Here is a 17,285-nt window from a genome sequence, read left to right on the forward strand (position 1 = left end):
GCATCATATAATCCTAATTTACTATTTTGAGGTGGTTTGGAAACCTGACACTCATGACAACGCCTAACATACTGACGCACATCCTCTCGTAAGCTAGGCCAAGCAAAACTGTTGGCGATCTTCTTGAAGGTCTTTTCCATACCCAAATGGCTACCCAAAAAGGCATCGTGATAGTAACGAAGCACCAATGGTCGTAGCGAGACCGGAACAAAAACCTTTCTAGCACGTCCTGTTTTACCGGTGTAGTAAAGAAGACCCTGTTCAATCAGGTAGGGAATCCTGCTTCCTGATTCTATCTGCTGTTTCAGACTCAGACACTCATCATCGGATGCTTGTTCCTCTTTAATATTAAGATAGGACTGAGGAAATACACGACAAACATTAGTCTCAGCGATGTCAGGAGATGGAATGACGCAGAACTTATCTGGATCAAACATGCGCGAGAGTGAGTCGGCTATGATGTTATCCGTCCCTCGTACATGGTGAATTTTAAACCTGAAACGAGACAAACGAAGGATCCATCTGCCTAGTTTTCCTAGCTGGTTAGGATGATTAAATAACCAACTCAGGGCCTGATTGTCGGTAAACAGGTCGAATTCTGAGCCCTCTAGATATGACTGAAATTTCTCAACTCCAAATACACAAGCCAACGCTTCTTTCTCGTACACACCCAGCTTTCTCTCACTGTCTGAGAGTGTGCGGCTGGCGTAGGCAATGGGATGGAAGGTATCGTTGATGTGATGGCCTAAAACGGCTCCTAGCGCGAGTGAGGAAGCGTCCACGTACAATGAAAACCTCAAGTCAAAATTAGGCAGAACCAGAATAGGTGCAGAAGCTAAACAGTTTTTTAACGTATTGAAAGATTTTTCCTGTTCAGAATTCCATTCAAAAGGTGCGTTCTTTTTACGTAATTTATTCAGTGGGGCTGAGACTTGGGCAAGATTAGGAATGAAACGGGCATAGTAGCCTAACAAACCTAAAAAAACTCTGTACTCCCTTTACGTTCTTAGGGCGAGGAAAATTGACTATTGGGGCTACCTTGTCGGGGTCCATGAGCAAACGGCCATCGGAAACCACAAATCCTAGGAATTTAACTGATTTCTTTCCCAGGGTAATCTTGTCGGGGTTTGCAGTTAAGCCTGCATGCTTTAAACGAGTGCAGACTTCTCGTAGATGAACTAGATGATCATCAAAATTGTCACTATAAACTATGATATCGTCTAAATAATTGAAAGCATACTTAAATTTGATATCATTCAACACGTGATCCAGAACACGGCTTAAGGCTTGACTTCCAAAGGAAGCTCCCATGGGAATCCGGTTATATTGAAATTGCCCCCAAGGGGTGGAAAAGGCAGTAAAACCTCTACAGGTAGGATCAATTTGACACTGGTGAAAACTGGCATTTAAATCGATAACTGAAAAAATGCGACTTTTGCCTAACTGCTGCAAAGTCATCTCCACAGTAGGTAATCCAAAATTGTCCATAATTATTTTCTTGTTTAAAGGAATAAAGTTATGTACAAGGCGGTAATCAATACCATTCTTCTTGGCTACCAGAAAGGTGGGCGTACTATAATTAGAAACAGAGGGGGAGATTACATCTGCTCGAAGAAGCTTATCCAGAATCTCTCTCATTTTAAGCTGTAGATGAGGGTTGGGCCTAAAAAATTTGGAACGCACAGGTATGTTGTCTTTCAACTGAAATTTGTAGGGTACAACATTACATCTCCCTATGCGAGTCGTAAAGACTTCCGGAAACTCGGCTACTAGGGCCTTCATTTTATGATCCTCATCACTGACATCATCCGAAACCAGAAGCTTAAATGCACTACGATCACCGGATTCTAATTTCAATGTTAAATTAGGTTCAAATCCAAATCTAAGTTCGTGATGTGAGAAATCTATGACTGCCTGTGAGTGCCCTAAAAAGTCTAATCCTAAGATGAAGGGGTAGGACAAATCAGGAACTATAGTCCATCCACGGTAACCTCCTACTTTTCTGAAGCCCTGCTTTTCACCGGATCTACTTTAATGTCACTATGTATCCTTCCGCCGTATGTAAACAAAAACATTGCCATGTGACAAATGTCAAATGGTTTGTTTACAATCACCAGCTGTCAAAACAATGTGTGTATGTATGTATATATATATATATAAAAGTAATTTGAATATGATCTAAGTATACATGCATATGTTCATAACATTATTTATGATACCCAATGGTAAAAATATTAAAAAATAAGTTTGTTAGCTAAAGAAATAACATATAATTTAAAGTAAATTTTTAGGAGAATATATAAATTTACAACATTTATGTAAGCAATAAATATCATCATTTAGTACAGTTCAACACAGTTTTCTGCATCTGAAAAAAAAAGTATTGTAAATTATACATATGGCTGTCCATCTAAGCAATCTGGAAAAGACTAAGGATTGAAGGTTTAATAAAATTAACAAATTCAGATGAAAACATTTAAAAATGAATTTTCTTCTTTTATTTAATAAACCCCTACCATTTTGCCGGTTAAGGCCACAAATAAAAATATGGTTATATACATTTTCCTGAGTATACTTATTAGACAAAATCATAATTTTATGAACAGTAAAATTGTGGTGAAGAATTGACAGTAATTTCTATACCACTTATATGCATTATTTATTTGTGGCCCTGGATGGGGACTGGCTTTTTGTTTTCCAAGTAAGTTCACTGAAAAATGAAGACACACAACAAAATAAAATGTTTCACATACACCTATACGAATCCAGAAATGAAATTTAATATTCATTTCATAATACGTGTAATATAAAGTTAATACATAAAGTTCCAGTAATCAACATACTTCATGGGAATGCATAAAAGAAAAAAAAATGTTTCAAACCCCAATACTTACAGTTGCCCAGGTGTTTATTACATACAGACCTCAATAAGAACACCCGGGTAAATCATCAAGAGGAACTGCCAGTACTTCACTGTCTCCATCTACTTGCTGTGTCGTAACCTCAAATTCTTCGCTGTCACTGTCTTCACTTGAACTATCCTCGCCGAGGTGGATGATGAGTGGAGGAATGGTGCCGCTGTCTATGTGGACTTCTCTCTCCCAGTCTGCTTGAATTAGCTTCTCCACGTGATCCACACACCTCGCCCATCTAAAAAAATTAATGTATACAGTAAAACCTCTATATAAATGACCTGTTTATAGCAAAAACCACTCTATAACAAAATATGTTTGTTTCTGTCAAAACGGCATAGTAAACAATGCATGGCATGCTCTTTATTACATACAATTTTGAACTCACTCCACAAGAAAGTATTTTTAAACACAACAAAACTCGTTTAATGTGTTTTCCTCAACTATCAAAGCTATTATTTAATACTTGAAGTAACATGTTTTGTTTTATGTTATCTGGAAAAAAAAAAAATTATAGTGGTTTATTCAAGATATAATAAAGCTGTAAATATTATATATGTTATCAATAAAGGCTTAGAATGCATATGATAAAATATTTATTTCATAAGTTTTGTGTTTGTTTTTGGTTAAAATTTGTCCCAGACAAAAACAGTGAGATATAGCGAAAATTTAATTTTTTGAATAGTTTTGATGATTTACTGTATATGTATTTCACTATAATAACATAACTTTTGAAAATACTAATGTGCAAGAACTACATGTGTAAATACCTATTCAAGTTCGCTAGATGAAAATATTCAAAATTCTCTACGTTGAAATTTTATCTGAATATTGAAATCTGCCTACAGCACTGAACCCACCATAACTTTAAAGTCATTGACACAAGATTAAGCATAACAGAAAGTAATATCACAATTACTAATAAATACAAAACTATTTATGGAAATGAAACAATTGCAAATGGACTGCAATTACAAAAAAAAAAAAAACCTTGCAAATAAGTCACCACTGTTAGATCTAGAAACTACACAGATATGTATGAATCACATGGGAATAAAATTACAAACACAAACACAAACACGAACACAAACACATACATGCAACACATTTTCAAAACGACAACTACACAAATTCAAACCACTTATTTTTACCAATTGTTTTAAAGCTGTATTACTGGTATATGAATATACACAAAATGATAATCACACTATACACACACTAGCACACAAAGTTATCAAAAGGAATGGTAGGACCAGGCTGCTAGGCAACAATACTTACGTATTATGTAAAAATGTATGGTAAGGGTTTTGCTGAAGCTTGAGGAATGTTCTACAGGAAAATAAAACAATTTCTACTTCAAAAGGAATACCCCATTGGTCATGCAACATGAAAATACCTCTCTGGTGTGGAAGCATCAAGAGCCTCTTTCCAGATGGCTGCAACTGCATCATTGTCAAATCTCTTGGCCCGCCCCACGTTACTATTGTAATGGTGTTTACATTGAGCCCAAACTAGTTCGATTGCATTATAGTGGCAGTGATAGGGTGGGAGTCGTAGAATTTCGTGGCCATAGTTACGAGCCAACTCGTCTACCTCATATCTGAAAAGTGTGTTAGAACAAGGTGTATACGTAATTTTTTGCAACTATCTCACTTTTAAAGAAATGCTGTAAAAAAAACGAAATAATATACCGTATTCGGGGCTTGTTTTGTTTAGCTATTCTCAGCAGCTCCACTTTCAACAAATTATTTTCATGTTTTATCCCATTCTTCTCCAGCCACGCGATCAGTGCAGCCTTGGTCCAGTTCGTTGTAGGTGTTTTCTCAACCTACGTTGTGCCAACATTTAACTAAATACTCAAGTAGCTGATAAGAATTCATGACAGTAGAACCCTGTTACAATTTTACTGCTTATAAAGTTTTCCTGCCTATAATGTATTATTTTTCAAGTCCAATATTTTCCCTATAAGGACAATGTATTTAATTCCTGGATATAATGTTTCACAAATTATGCGTTTCGTGCTTGTAATGTTCACTTCATAAAATTTTAGAAGACGAAAAAAATTAAAAGCCTTTGTCTATACTGTCTATGTATATGTGTATGTTAGCAGTTAACTGCCTGTTGACACCCTTGGAAAACAAATAAATTCATAAATTTTAAGCCATTCTGTGTGTTTTCAAATGTATTCACTTAAATCACATGTTCAAGTGGCAAAAGAACTGGACTTAAGCATTTCCACTGTAAACACTGTCGTGAATTATGACAATTATACAGAAATATGACAATTTTACAGCAATGAGACAATGTGTAAGTAAAGACAAAGCAGATAGAAGCTGGAAGCACCATGATGTTAAAGAAAAATTGTTTTTGGCTTGCTACAAGCAAATTGGAGCATCAAATATATCTTTATGCAGCTTGTTGAGTCCATTGGCAATAAATCCACACTAAAAAGTACTAAATTGAATTTCCTGCTTATGTTTTTTTTTCTTGTAGCCCCTTAAAAACAAATTATAACAGGGTTCTACTGTACTTATGCAAAGCAAACATGTGTTTTGGCATATTGTCGTAATGAATTTCTAAATTTAACAAAGCATGTTAGTTTAGTGACTAGAAATTTTTTTGAAAATATTATTTTAATTTATTAAGTAGGGCAACAGAGCATTCATAAAGTGGGTCCTTTTACCAAACAAGTAATTATGTCATTTTCAAATGCTGTTTGCAATAAAAAAATTTTATTTGGTATTTCAAACCCTCTACTAAATTAGTTTGCACTACAATGTAATTCAATTACATTATATATATATATATATATATATATATATATATATATATATATATATATATATATATATCTATCTATCTATCTATGTGTGTGTGTGTGTGTAATCAATTTCAGCTCAAACATTATAGTTTATAAAAATGTAGTGTAGGCATACTATTAAGATAACAATTATTGCTGGCAAAATGTATTAGTCTCGAATATTCGTACTTATACACAATAATAAACACATGTAAATTTTTCACATTACAATTTGAGCAATAAAAAGACACTGCTTTACCATTGCACATACCTGGGTGCTGTGATATGAAGCATTGTCCATTATGATGACACTGGGTTCCTCAAGATGCACCAACATGTCTTCAAACCACATCAAGAAAGTTTCCCCATTCATCTCGCCATGGTAGTCTGCAGTCTTCTGACCTGAAACAAAAAGTAATCCTGCTCCTGGCACAAAGCCAGTGCGCCCTCCAGCATTAACAACAATAAACCTTTTACCATCTCCAACAGTACGTCTCTTCGCAGATTGTAGACTCTTGTCCTGCCATGACTTTGATACAGTTCCTGAAAAATATATGAAATGGAAATGAAATACTTTGTATTGGACCACAGAACAAATTTTCAAATAAATTAATGCCTTGCCTCTCTGGAAAATCCATGTTTCATCAACAAATATGAAATTGGCACCTCTTTCTTTTTCTTCTTTATACTTTCTCAAGAAATCTATTCGCTGCAATACTATGTTTTCATTCTCTATCAAAGCTTTTCGTCCATCAACAGTTTTCCATGAAAATCCCATCTTCTTTAACAATTTATGAAGACTTGATCTTCCACCATAATAATCTATTTGTCTTTCCCTGATTTCTTTCAAAATGGTGTCGACTGTAACATTCAAACCTGTAAATTTATTGCATACATTAACAATACATGAAATAACAGAGGTACACAAAACTAAGCGAAACCACAACCCCGTAGAAGATAATTTAAGTGCACAATTTACATTTATTAAATAGTTTTAATAAACTTACATTTCAAAAATACTTTTAAATTAATGGTAAATATTTACTTGGGCGGTATTTCCGAAAACAAAAGTTAAAAATCCGAAAATACCTTTATTTTATGCTCTTCAACTTCCTCTTTTCATTAAAATCGGCGGAGATTAGAAATTCCAAATACTTTAGGAGATATCGAATTTTTAAATTTCAGCACAAAACCAGCGCATTCCTGTGGCGTGCGTGCACCATTGTTTCTTGTTTACGTACGAGTATCTATTTTTTTTATTGGATAATGATGTCACGTTTTTGTTCGTGATAGGCCAGAATTCAAATGAACTAATACGTGATTATTTAGTTCAATTATTGTTTAAAACAGTGTTTAATTACCGCCTCCAACTTAGGTGAGTTTTTAACGTTTCTAATTTTAAAGTCTTATTTGTTATTTTGATATTGTTGCCCAAGTAATAAGTAACAAAAAAATTTACGTGAGTTGTTACTGTACATCCTTTGTTACGGGTTTGTTAGGTAAGGTCAGTTACATTATAAATAATTTAAAACTAAAGAATAATTAAAATTAATTCACATTATTTTTAATACAGTAAAACCTTTTTGTTGCGACCCCATTTATTGCGACCACCTCTCTATTACAACCCGATTTCGAGGAACCGTGAAAAAATTGCCGAAAATCCGAAGATAAACAGACAGAAAATAAGTTTCTTGTGGTGAGTAACGTGTTGCTGCGTTTCTCTTGCCGAGTGCTTCCTGTCGACCGCTGTCAGCGCTTAACAACCCCCATTCCACGTCCCTTTGTCGGCAGGGTGCAGATAAAGGTTTTTGTGGCAACGTGTTTACGTTTAGCTTATTGCGAGTGTCTAGTGTGGTACGCAGTTAAGGCAAAGCTACCTGCTGGATTTCTCTTGATTTTGATTACTATCGGTTGACAATACACAGCGACCGACTGGATGCACGCCCGCCTCGACTTGTTTTAACTGCCGCAGCGATGTTTATTTTGACAGCTCAAGCAATTAATTTTTCCCGTGGGTTGATAGAAAAAGGTCGCTTCACCCAGCATAAAAAAAAAGGCTACGCCACTTATCTTTCTTCTAACATTCCACGTTCTCCTCTCGCGCGAGCAATAACTAGGGCCACGATTATATGGTGAATCGCGAAATCGCGAAATTTTCCGCGAATTTATATGGAAAATGCGAAAAAAGCGATTTTTAAGAAAAACCGCTAAATAACACCGAAATTACACAATACAAGTCTCTTATATTTTAATGTGAAAAGCTTAATAGTCAAGACTTGCCCGGGTCCTGGTTGATAAGCTGGAAAAATTTCCTGCCTTGCATTTCTACATGCTTCCTCTAATCAGCTTTAGGGCGCCGTCTGGTCAGCGTGTGTGTTAGTGAAGCGGGATGATAAGATCGACGCTCAATGGTAGTTCTAGCGCGGTAAAACCTCTAAGTGCAAGGCTTCTGAACTGGCGCGCAGTCATCTCGTTCCCGTCAGATAACAGTGAAATTTGAGCGGTGACCATAACATTATATGGCGGAAAAATAAAGATAAAGGTGTAATGCATTTCCCTATGATACTTTCAAGAAATTTGTAACGGGTTTTTTACACCTAAAACTTCGAAAACATGTCTTTTAGCCATTTTATCTCAAAAGAACCATTAACAAATTCTTAAATGCTTTTCGTAAACAGACTCCAGTCGGATATATAGTATAGTTTGGAAATTGCGTAGGTTTTTCGTGGCTGTGCGCGGCACACGACTGTAGTTGCCATGCGTCACGCGCCGAGAATGTTGTCCGGCAGGAAGGGCGAGTATAGTTCATTTGCGGCAAAAATGAATACTTTTACGGCCCTGCTAAATTTTTCCATTAAATAAATTTTGAAGTTTCAGTGATTTTCCTTCAGAAATAATGTTGTGTAACTAACAAACAATTTGTATCAAAACAATTAACGGTAAATGGCTGTCGCGGGGGCCCTTAAAAATTTTTCATTTTACCAGAACTGGACTATACAAACCTGGCTTTAGTCGCACACAGTTTGGTGAAGGTGAGGAAGGATGTTGACAGTTTCACATGCCAAAGGACGTTGAAGTAGGAGGGGGAGAGAGACACGATGGTTTGTATGCCTGGGAGGGATGAACCTTGAAGTCTAGACAAGGGAAGGAGAGGTAAGCCGTATGACGTCATGCATCCGCCGCCTGTGCTGCCGCCAGCCTGTCTAGACGATATTCCCGCGCTCCCACTTACGTTGCACAAGCTACTGTTGCCGTATTTTTAAAGGAAATGTCCCATTATTTTTTTGTTATTCTCACATGAACATTATTGGAAATATTAAAGCCGACACAAAAAATACGCTGTGTGTTAAAGTTAACAGATTTTAATAATCTTTCATTTTGTTTTGTTTTAAATTTTTTTTCTTCTGATTTTCACATTTTGGTCAAAATGTCCAATTTTTTGACGGTTCTCGAGAATGTATTCGTAAAATCACTGCTTCGTTAAATCCGGGGTTCGTGACATCGGGGTTCTAGTGTATTTAACTACGGCAAGCAAGAAATCGTACATGTAATCTAACCAGTAAAAATAAACTGTCTATTGACATATTTTCTTTAGAGGTGGCCTGTAGGGCGACGGACTTGTCATGAAGGTTTAAAGCACAGCCGTCTAGCATTGTGAGTGACAGCATCCTGCCATTGTATGGCTGGTTTCTTAGCGAGTAGCGGTTTGGGAAAAGGGGTTGGGGGGGGGGGGGGGGGGTTGAAATCAACTGAAAATTTCGGAAAACATCTATTACGACCCCCCCTCTATTCCGACCCTATTCCTGGGAACCGTGAGGGGTCGTTTCAGAGAGGTTTGACTGTATCACCTTAGTTTGAAAGTATTTATAATGTAACTGACCTGACTTAATCGACCATTTTAGTTTTAAAATATTAAATTAAAAAATTTGATATCTCCTAAAGTATTTGGAATTTCTTATCTCCGCCGCTTTTAATGAAAAGAGGAAGTTGAAGAGCATATGATAAAGGTATTTTCGGATTTTTAACATTTATTTTCGCAAATACCGCTCAACTACATATGATGAAATTTAAAAATTCGATATCTTCTAAAGTATTTGGAATTTCTTATCTCCGCCACTTTTAATGAAAAGAGGAAGTTGAAGAGCATAAAATAAAGGTATTTTCGGATTTTTAACATTTTTTTTCGGAAATACCGCCCAAGTAAATATTTACCCATTAGTATTTCAGCATTCAATTTAGCAATCAATAAGTTACAAGCTCTACACTGTGTTGTAGGTAAATGTTTTGTATCGTGTATCCCATGTGATCCCTAGATCTTTATGCATGAACCTGTACATCCTATTGATCGTGTGGTGCATGTTTTTTTTCATTTATTCAGATCAAAGATCCTGAACATAATCAAATATTGTGGTATAGCAAAAATAATTATCATAAGTTTAATAAGACATATATATTTTCATTATTATTCAACTTTAAATCATAACTCATTACTACATCACAGGTTTTTATTTTTGGTTTTGTACAGGATTTTTAAACGTAATAAATTAGAAAAGCAAGCATCATCAATCACAGGATCAATATTTGCAGGATCATGCGATCAGGATCAATGTATCGAATCGGATACGCGATACTAAACTTTTACTGTTTTATAACCTTCTGTTACTTCATACACTAACACACAGTTTGTCTGGCTAAGTTGTGTTTTCATATGATACTTCATTACAATGAAGTAGGACTATTGTTTATAAAATAACAATACCCCTATATTTTCTAAAGGGTTAGGCGGGGCATGACACTATTTTGCAATAGAATATATATTGTACTGGACCCTGCCACACAGTACAATTTAGCCAATTAAGTATCCCAATTTTTTTTTAATAACCATGCTTGCTTAGACCACAACTCACTAATTTGTAACCAATTACTGCTAAAGCGCACAACTGGATATTATTGATACTGGAAATAGTCATTATTTAACCTTCTGATACATCATAAAAGTTGAGGTTATTTAATATGTATACTGTGTATAACGATATAAACATTACTTGTAGTTTTAGAATGTAACAATTTTCTTTCTATCTTTAACCTAACCTTAAAAGGACGTGTACGTATTTAATATTTTGCACAATATTCTATATATCAATACCATATCAATAAAGAAACCTAACAAACCACCCAAAAATGTTAAGTATTTTTAAAGGACAGATGATATCGGGAAAAAAACTGAACCGGTCAATCTGCATATGGATATATGAAATGAATACAATTAAGTAGGGCCTACCCCAGTGATATCGAAACTACTCTTCAGTATCAAATTTTTACCTTCAGCGTACATCCTGTAAATTGCATTCCTGATTGCATTTACTGTGAAATCGTCGACTGTGTCAAGTGACTTTCCTTCCTGTGGCCTTTTTTTCCTCTTTTTTCCTGGTGTTGAAACTTCTTCAATGTCTTTCTTGTAGTACCTAACCAAAAAAAAAAACATTTGTCATAACACTTTTCCGGGGACCCGTTCACAATACGCAGTTAGGCAGTGTTCCAAATATGGCATTTTGTCACAAATATTTGCTTTGTGGTCACTAAATGGAAACATTACAGACTTTGTCCACGAAATTAATGAAGTGTTTTTTATTTATTTTGTGATCTCCCAAACAGATGAAAAACTAATTAAATGCAAATTATAAAATCACTCCCTTATGTTATAGTTAAACCTATCATAAAGTTTATAAACATCGTTATAAACAAACGTGTATCACACCCATAAAAATACTTGAAAGTGCCTATATTGTTATTGTTAGGACCTGAGTAGGCCTAATATGATTTTAGGTTAAGTTTTCAACAGAGACGCCACATGGCGGTGTTGTCGCACACCAAAAAATATAAATTGGAAATAAAACACAAAAAACCTCGTGAGTTAAAACACAGGCCGACAATACTTAGGACACAGTCGATATTTTTTTTACGTGCATGAAAACGAAAAAAGCCTACTTACTTGAGAACAGTTGACTTTGCGATGTTGAGAAGAAACGCGGTCGTCTGCGTAACGTCACATTTCTTCAAGTCGCCTTTCCTAATTAAAAGATATAAGTTCTGAGCGACGTTAATGATGTCCATCTGACGCTGCGACGAAGTAGCTTTCCCCATCCCGGAACCAATTACCATTACAGCAATCACAAGAACCACACAAAATATCAAAACGATAACAAATTCCATCATTACAATAGTAGATAATAAATAATATAACAAAGTTAAAATACACAATATTAACACAAAATCCTGAAACACAAACTGTACGTTATTTCACGGTCAGTAATATATTAAAACACACTGCAAAATGGCGTACAGACTGCAGACTGCTTAAAGAGCTGCTGAAAGCGGCTGAAAGAGAAAACAAACAAGTGACTATTAACATTATTAATGCGCGACCACGGTTTCGGCACGTAATATTTTTTTACCGTTAACATAACGTTTTTATTTCACCAGAGATTTAAAAAAATGTTCAAACTTAACAAATACCCAAACAAATTCTTAAATACACGCGGAAAGTCAAAAAATATATATTTTGGCTATGGAACTATTTCGTTCTAATCATTGCCAACACACCACTTCTCTCACTGTTTCATTTACACACATGCGAGATCATTAATATTAATAATATTGTACATAGATAGTTACTTTTTTTGTAAAATTTTATTTAACATCATTATACGGTAATTTAGTGTTAATGCATGTTTAATATGCATATGATGGAAAGTATTTTTGCAAACGAACCAAACATGCTGCATCCTGGTGTGTTTTTTCAAAGGTTCGTTTAAAAAAGTAGGAGGTTACCGTGGATGGACTATACAAGGAACTGCCAGTCCCACGACAGTCGATCTATCTTGAAGTGTAAAACAACCATGGAATTGGAGGTGATAATGGAATTGTTAGCTACACAAATTTTAATCTCAGCCTCATGCTGAATGTGACTTTTCAAACCTGGGGTAGAGCTACTTAATTGCCCTAAAAATGACTCACTAACCAAACTATTGGTGGAACCTGAGTCAACAAGAGCCGAAACGCTTTTACCACACAGAGAGATAGGCACAAAGAACAAACGTGAATCAGAAGTGGCTTTCTTGTTATAAGAAGGATAGGTACGCCGACCACTCTCACGGGGTACCCCAATCAGTTTCCCGGACACTGATACCTATAGTGCCCCGCTTTCTTACACCGAAAGCAGGTTCGAGAAGAGCTGTCCCTGAGCGGCTCAGTACAACATGATGCCATATGTCCATACCGACTGCAATTGGCGCATCTAACCGATGAATCTCGGGTGACTGCCCCTAAAGGCCTCGAATTAACTGTTGTGATCCCTGGTTGAGTTACCCCATCCGATGAACAAGTACTAACCACATTGACCTGAGTCAACCTGCCCCGCGATGACTGACGCCCAATTGGAAAGGTGGAGGTACCTGGAGAGGCTGGTGAAGGAGTAGAACATACTGAAGGAAATTGTTTTACATAATTATTCATAGCTACAATTTTGTTGTCTACTTCGCTGCTCCAACGACGCAACTCCAACATATTTGTAGGAGCGGTTAACATGACACTATGCTGTAAAATCAATGGTGAAATATTGTTAAGGATGACCTGAACTAATTGCGCTTCTGTTAATTTTAGCTCTAAAGCCTCGGCATAGCTGGACACTGAATTGATAAAATCGGAGAGACTCTCTTGTGGTCTTTGAAACCTGTAGACTAGTTCCTGTTTACATGCTTCTAAAATGCGCGGAGGACAAACCAGGGAAACCACACTAGCCTTAAAGGCGCTAAAAGTAAGCCGAGATGTAATCGCTTCTGTGAGTAAAGGTAAGAAGGCATCACCGCATTTCCCCAAATATGCCTTCAAGAAATCTGACTCACCTACTAACTTTAACTTGTGTACTCTAGCCGCTTCATGAAGCTGAGACAGAACCAGTTGTGGGGAACTACCTTCTAACCTAGGTAATCCCTTTAAAGCATTAAGGAAAACCTTTTGATCTAGGCTAGAGGGAGCATGAGTCTCAGTAGAGGCGGAAGAAGGAGCTGCGGGAGTGTCTATGTTGGCCCTTAAATGATTTATTATTTTAACTCTAAATTCTTTCACTGTTTCGGACTCATCAAACTCTATTTCATTTTCATTCAAATAATCAATAAGGTCGCTACGTTTTAAAGTATATACCCAACCTACAGGGGCCGCAGAAGTTGCCATGTCTCCCGAGTGCGCACACCACCAAAAAAAGTAAAAAACCTGATGCTAAATCCTTACACCTCCGCTATAATGCTCTTAAGGAGCAGAGTTGCGCAGCTTGAACCATACTGTGCGCAAGGTAAGTTCAAAACGTCACAGCATCCTTCATGCTGAACCAGCCAAGGATGATTTAAAGAAAAAGATCGTAAAAAGTAACAAGTTTCTTAAGAATGCAGGAGGTGTAGGGGAAAAACTCGGCGCACCATCTACAGAAGAGCCCAAGTTCAATGCAAGACTAATTTTTTATTCTCGTTAGTAACAATAACAAATATGTGAACCGATGTTCAAGCATAACAAAGAATTAAAAGATAATACATAAGTGGTATACTATACAATTTGTAATACTTTACACAATACAGAAAAAAAGGTCAGGTGGTGACGCAATCGGTAAACGATATTTTAACTATAACAGCCTATTTTAACCAGTGACCTGCAGTCAAACCAGCTACGCAAAGATTTGAAACAAAATGACAACACACTATAAATATTTACGGCGAGCGAGCCATATGGTCATGGGCGAAGGGAGAACAACTGATAAGGAACGTGACCAACGAAAGAAAAGGGAAAATGACAAACACAACTCTAAATTAACAAGCCACTACAAACACAGTAAACAAACAAACTTCGTTAAGGTTCCAATTTACTCACGCCCATGACCACGGCTTCGACGTCACCAAGTGCACAAGTGCACACACCAAACGTCAAGGCAGACTGCAGGTAGCGACACCGCTAATAGCGTGTTTATATACAAGTTAACTAGGGGCGGAGTAAGCACACAGGGGAGAGGGGAAGGAAGAGGGGAACTAGCCCGAACCGTCCAGACTGAACTGGCTTGACCGAGCACACACCAGCGGAGGGGAGGCAAGGAGGGGCAGGGGAGGTGAGAAGGAAATCACCACACACACAGCGAGCGCAGTCACGTATCAGCCGGCGGACAGTGAGGAGACGTGAGTAGACACGTAGCAGCCGGCGGACAGGTGAGACATGCGTAAGCACGGCTCAAAACCCCCCCCTCTAACGAAGACTTCCAGGCGAAGAACTTTAGGCAGATGTAGTAACTTCTATCCACCGAAGTAGCCGACGAGGATATGACCCAGCAGGTCCAGAGTCCATGTGTAGAAATTCAGCCATCCATCAGGGGTTCCGCCTTCCGGTAGAAACTCTGCAACTCCCAGAGTCCAGCTGACTAAACAATACTTGTGTGTGAAGTCAGTTCATACTCCACTCATTTCTGTCCGGCACCAACACATGATATCCTCTTGTAGTCACATAACGGGCCGAGGAGCATCGGAGCAGCCAAAAACTAACCAGTCCATAATAAATGGCGATACCCAGGTCACTCGACGAAAAGATGCAGGAGTCTGAGCTGGTCCGCGAATATCCGGCTGTCGTGATGCATCCACCAGCGAACCAGTCCGGTCCTTGCGGCAGCAAACAGAATCTCCACTGCTCCATTCAGAGCGGAACCCCGCCAGGCACATGAAGGGAGCCAAGTAGCTTCGGCTGCCAAGACACTATCCCAACTGCAGTAGTGCCTTCCAAGGCGGGCCCAGCGAAAGAAGAAGCGCTGCAACAAACTCGAAGAGGGATGTGAGGAGGGAGAACACAACGGGAGTGCTTACCCCTCAGACACATGAACACCTATCTATATCAAAACGTTAACTTAAAACATGAGCATATTACAACCTTACAATAAAAATGAAGATAAAGATCTACTCACAAGTCAAATAAGTATAAGTAATGCACAATAGAATATCTTCAGATTATTAAAGTTACGCATGGTAAAGCTTCAAATGTGAGACATGACATTTTCTCTGCTTACCCCTACGGCCTTGCTGCGACAAAAGTACTGTGTTCCTCCCCAAAAAACGCGAAATGACGTAAGGTCCTACGTAGGGCGGAATAAATTTGGATCCTACTTGATTAACTTTAGAAGGGAGAGAAAAATTCCTGGCCAGAACGATATCTCCAGTGGTAAAGGGGGGATCTAACCTACCACTGTTATACCTGTCGCAAACAGATTCTCTAGCTTTCTGAAGATTACATGCTACTGAATCTAACACTTTCTCCATGGCATCCTGTTCCAACGGACTGTCAATGGAGAGTAAACCCCAAATACTTAACAGGGGATGGGTGAGCTCTCGTCCCAAAAAGGGGACGGAAGGTGAGAAACCTGTGGAGGAATGTACAACACTATTAAGAGCTATGTTGATAAATTCAAGATCACGATCCCACAAGGTGTGGTCGTGGCGGTAGTATACTGTGAAAATGGACTTTAACACCTTGTTAACTCTCTCAGACATGTTGCCCTGAGGAAAGTAAGCACTGCTGAAGACAGGTTTGATGGCCCACTCAAGGCACATCTCACTCCACTCAGAAGATCTAAAATAAGTGGCGTTATCTGAAACAATCACTGAGGGTGCACCAAAAAACTTCCAAATTTGACGTCGCAATGCTAAGGTTATAGAGGAGGCTTTGAAATTACGCAAGGGAAGCAAAAAAATAAATTTAGAAAATATATCCACCACAACAAGCAAACAAGTGTTTCCTAATTTAGAACGTACCAAAGGTCCAAAGATATCTACATGCACCGTATGCCAAGGAGCGACGGGTGGATCAGCATCATATAATCCTAATTTACTATTTTGAGGTGGTTTGGAAACCTGACACTCATGACAACGCCTAACATACTGACGCACATCCTCTCGTAAGCTAGGCCAAGCAAAACTGTTGGCGATCTTCTTGAAGGTCTTTTCCATACCCAAATGGCTACCCAAAAAGGCATCGTGATAGTAACGAAGCACCAATGGTCGTAGCGAGACCGGAACAAAAACCTTTCTAGCACGTCCTGTTTTACCGGTGTAGTAAAGAAGACCCTGTTCAATCAGGTAGGGAATCCTGCTTCCTGATTCTATCTGCTGTTTCAGACTCAGACACTCATCATCGGATGCTTGTTCCTCTTTAATATTAAGATAGGACTGAGGAAATACACGACAAACATTAGTCTCAGCGATGTCAGGAGATGGAATGACGCAGAACTTATCTGGATCAAACATGCGCGAGAGTGAGTCGGCTATGATGTTATCCGTCCCTCGTACATGGTGAATTTTAAACCTGAAACGAGACAAACGAAGGATCCATCTGCCTAGTTTTCCTAGCTGGTTAGGATGATTAAATAACCAACTCAGGGCCTGATTGTCGGTAAACAGGTCGAATTCTGAGCCCTCTAGATATGACTGAAATTTCTCAACTCCAAATACACAAGCCAACGCTTCTTTCTCGTACACACCCAGCTTTCTCTC

At 37.9% G+C, this 17,285-nt stretch overlaps 2 protein-coding genes across 24 annotated transcripts in view; one reads left to right on the forward strand and one right to left on the reverse strand.

The window, feature by feature from the left end:
* LOC134539655 (MAGUK p55 subfamily member 7) overlaps positions 1–17,285 on the forward strand; it is a 130,731-nt gene that overhangs the window by 33,792 nt on the left and 79,654 nt on the right. The window lies entirely within an intron of this gene.
* On the reverse strand, positions 1,976–12,339 carry LOC134539766 (uncharacterized). 4 transcript variants are annotated; one of them, XM_063382057.1, is made up of 6 exons: positions 11,705–12,322; positions 11,035–11,177; positions 6,334–6,588; positions 6,190–6,255; positions 5,984–6,114; positions 1,976–3,150 (listed from the first exon to the last, which is right to left on the reverse strand). In XM_063382057.1, the coding sequence occupies exons 1-6, from the start codon at positions 11,926–11,928 to the stop codon at positions 3,037–3,039; spliced, it is 933 nt and encodes a 310-aa protein (XP_063238127.1). In that variant the 5' UTR covers positions 11,929–12,322; the 3' UTR covers positions 1,976–3,036. The 4 variants fall into 4 exon arrangements, with proteins under 4 accessions (XP_063238127.1, XP_063238116.1, XP_063238113.1 ...); XM_063382046.1 differs by having other exon boundaries at positions 5,984–6,255; positions 11,705–12,338; XM_063382043.1 differs by having other exon boundaries at positions 6,190–6,588; positions 11,705–12,337.

The sequence above is a fragment of the Bacillus rossius genome, chromosome 1, assembly GCF_032445375.1.
Source record: "Bacillus rossius redtenbacheri isolate Brsri chromosome 1, Brsri_v3, whole genome shotgun sequence".
NCBI classification, from domain to species: domain Eukaryota; kingdom Metazoa; phylum Arthropoda; class Insecta; order Phasmatodea; family Bacillidae; genus Bacillus; species Bacillus rossius.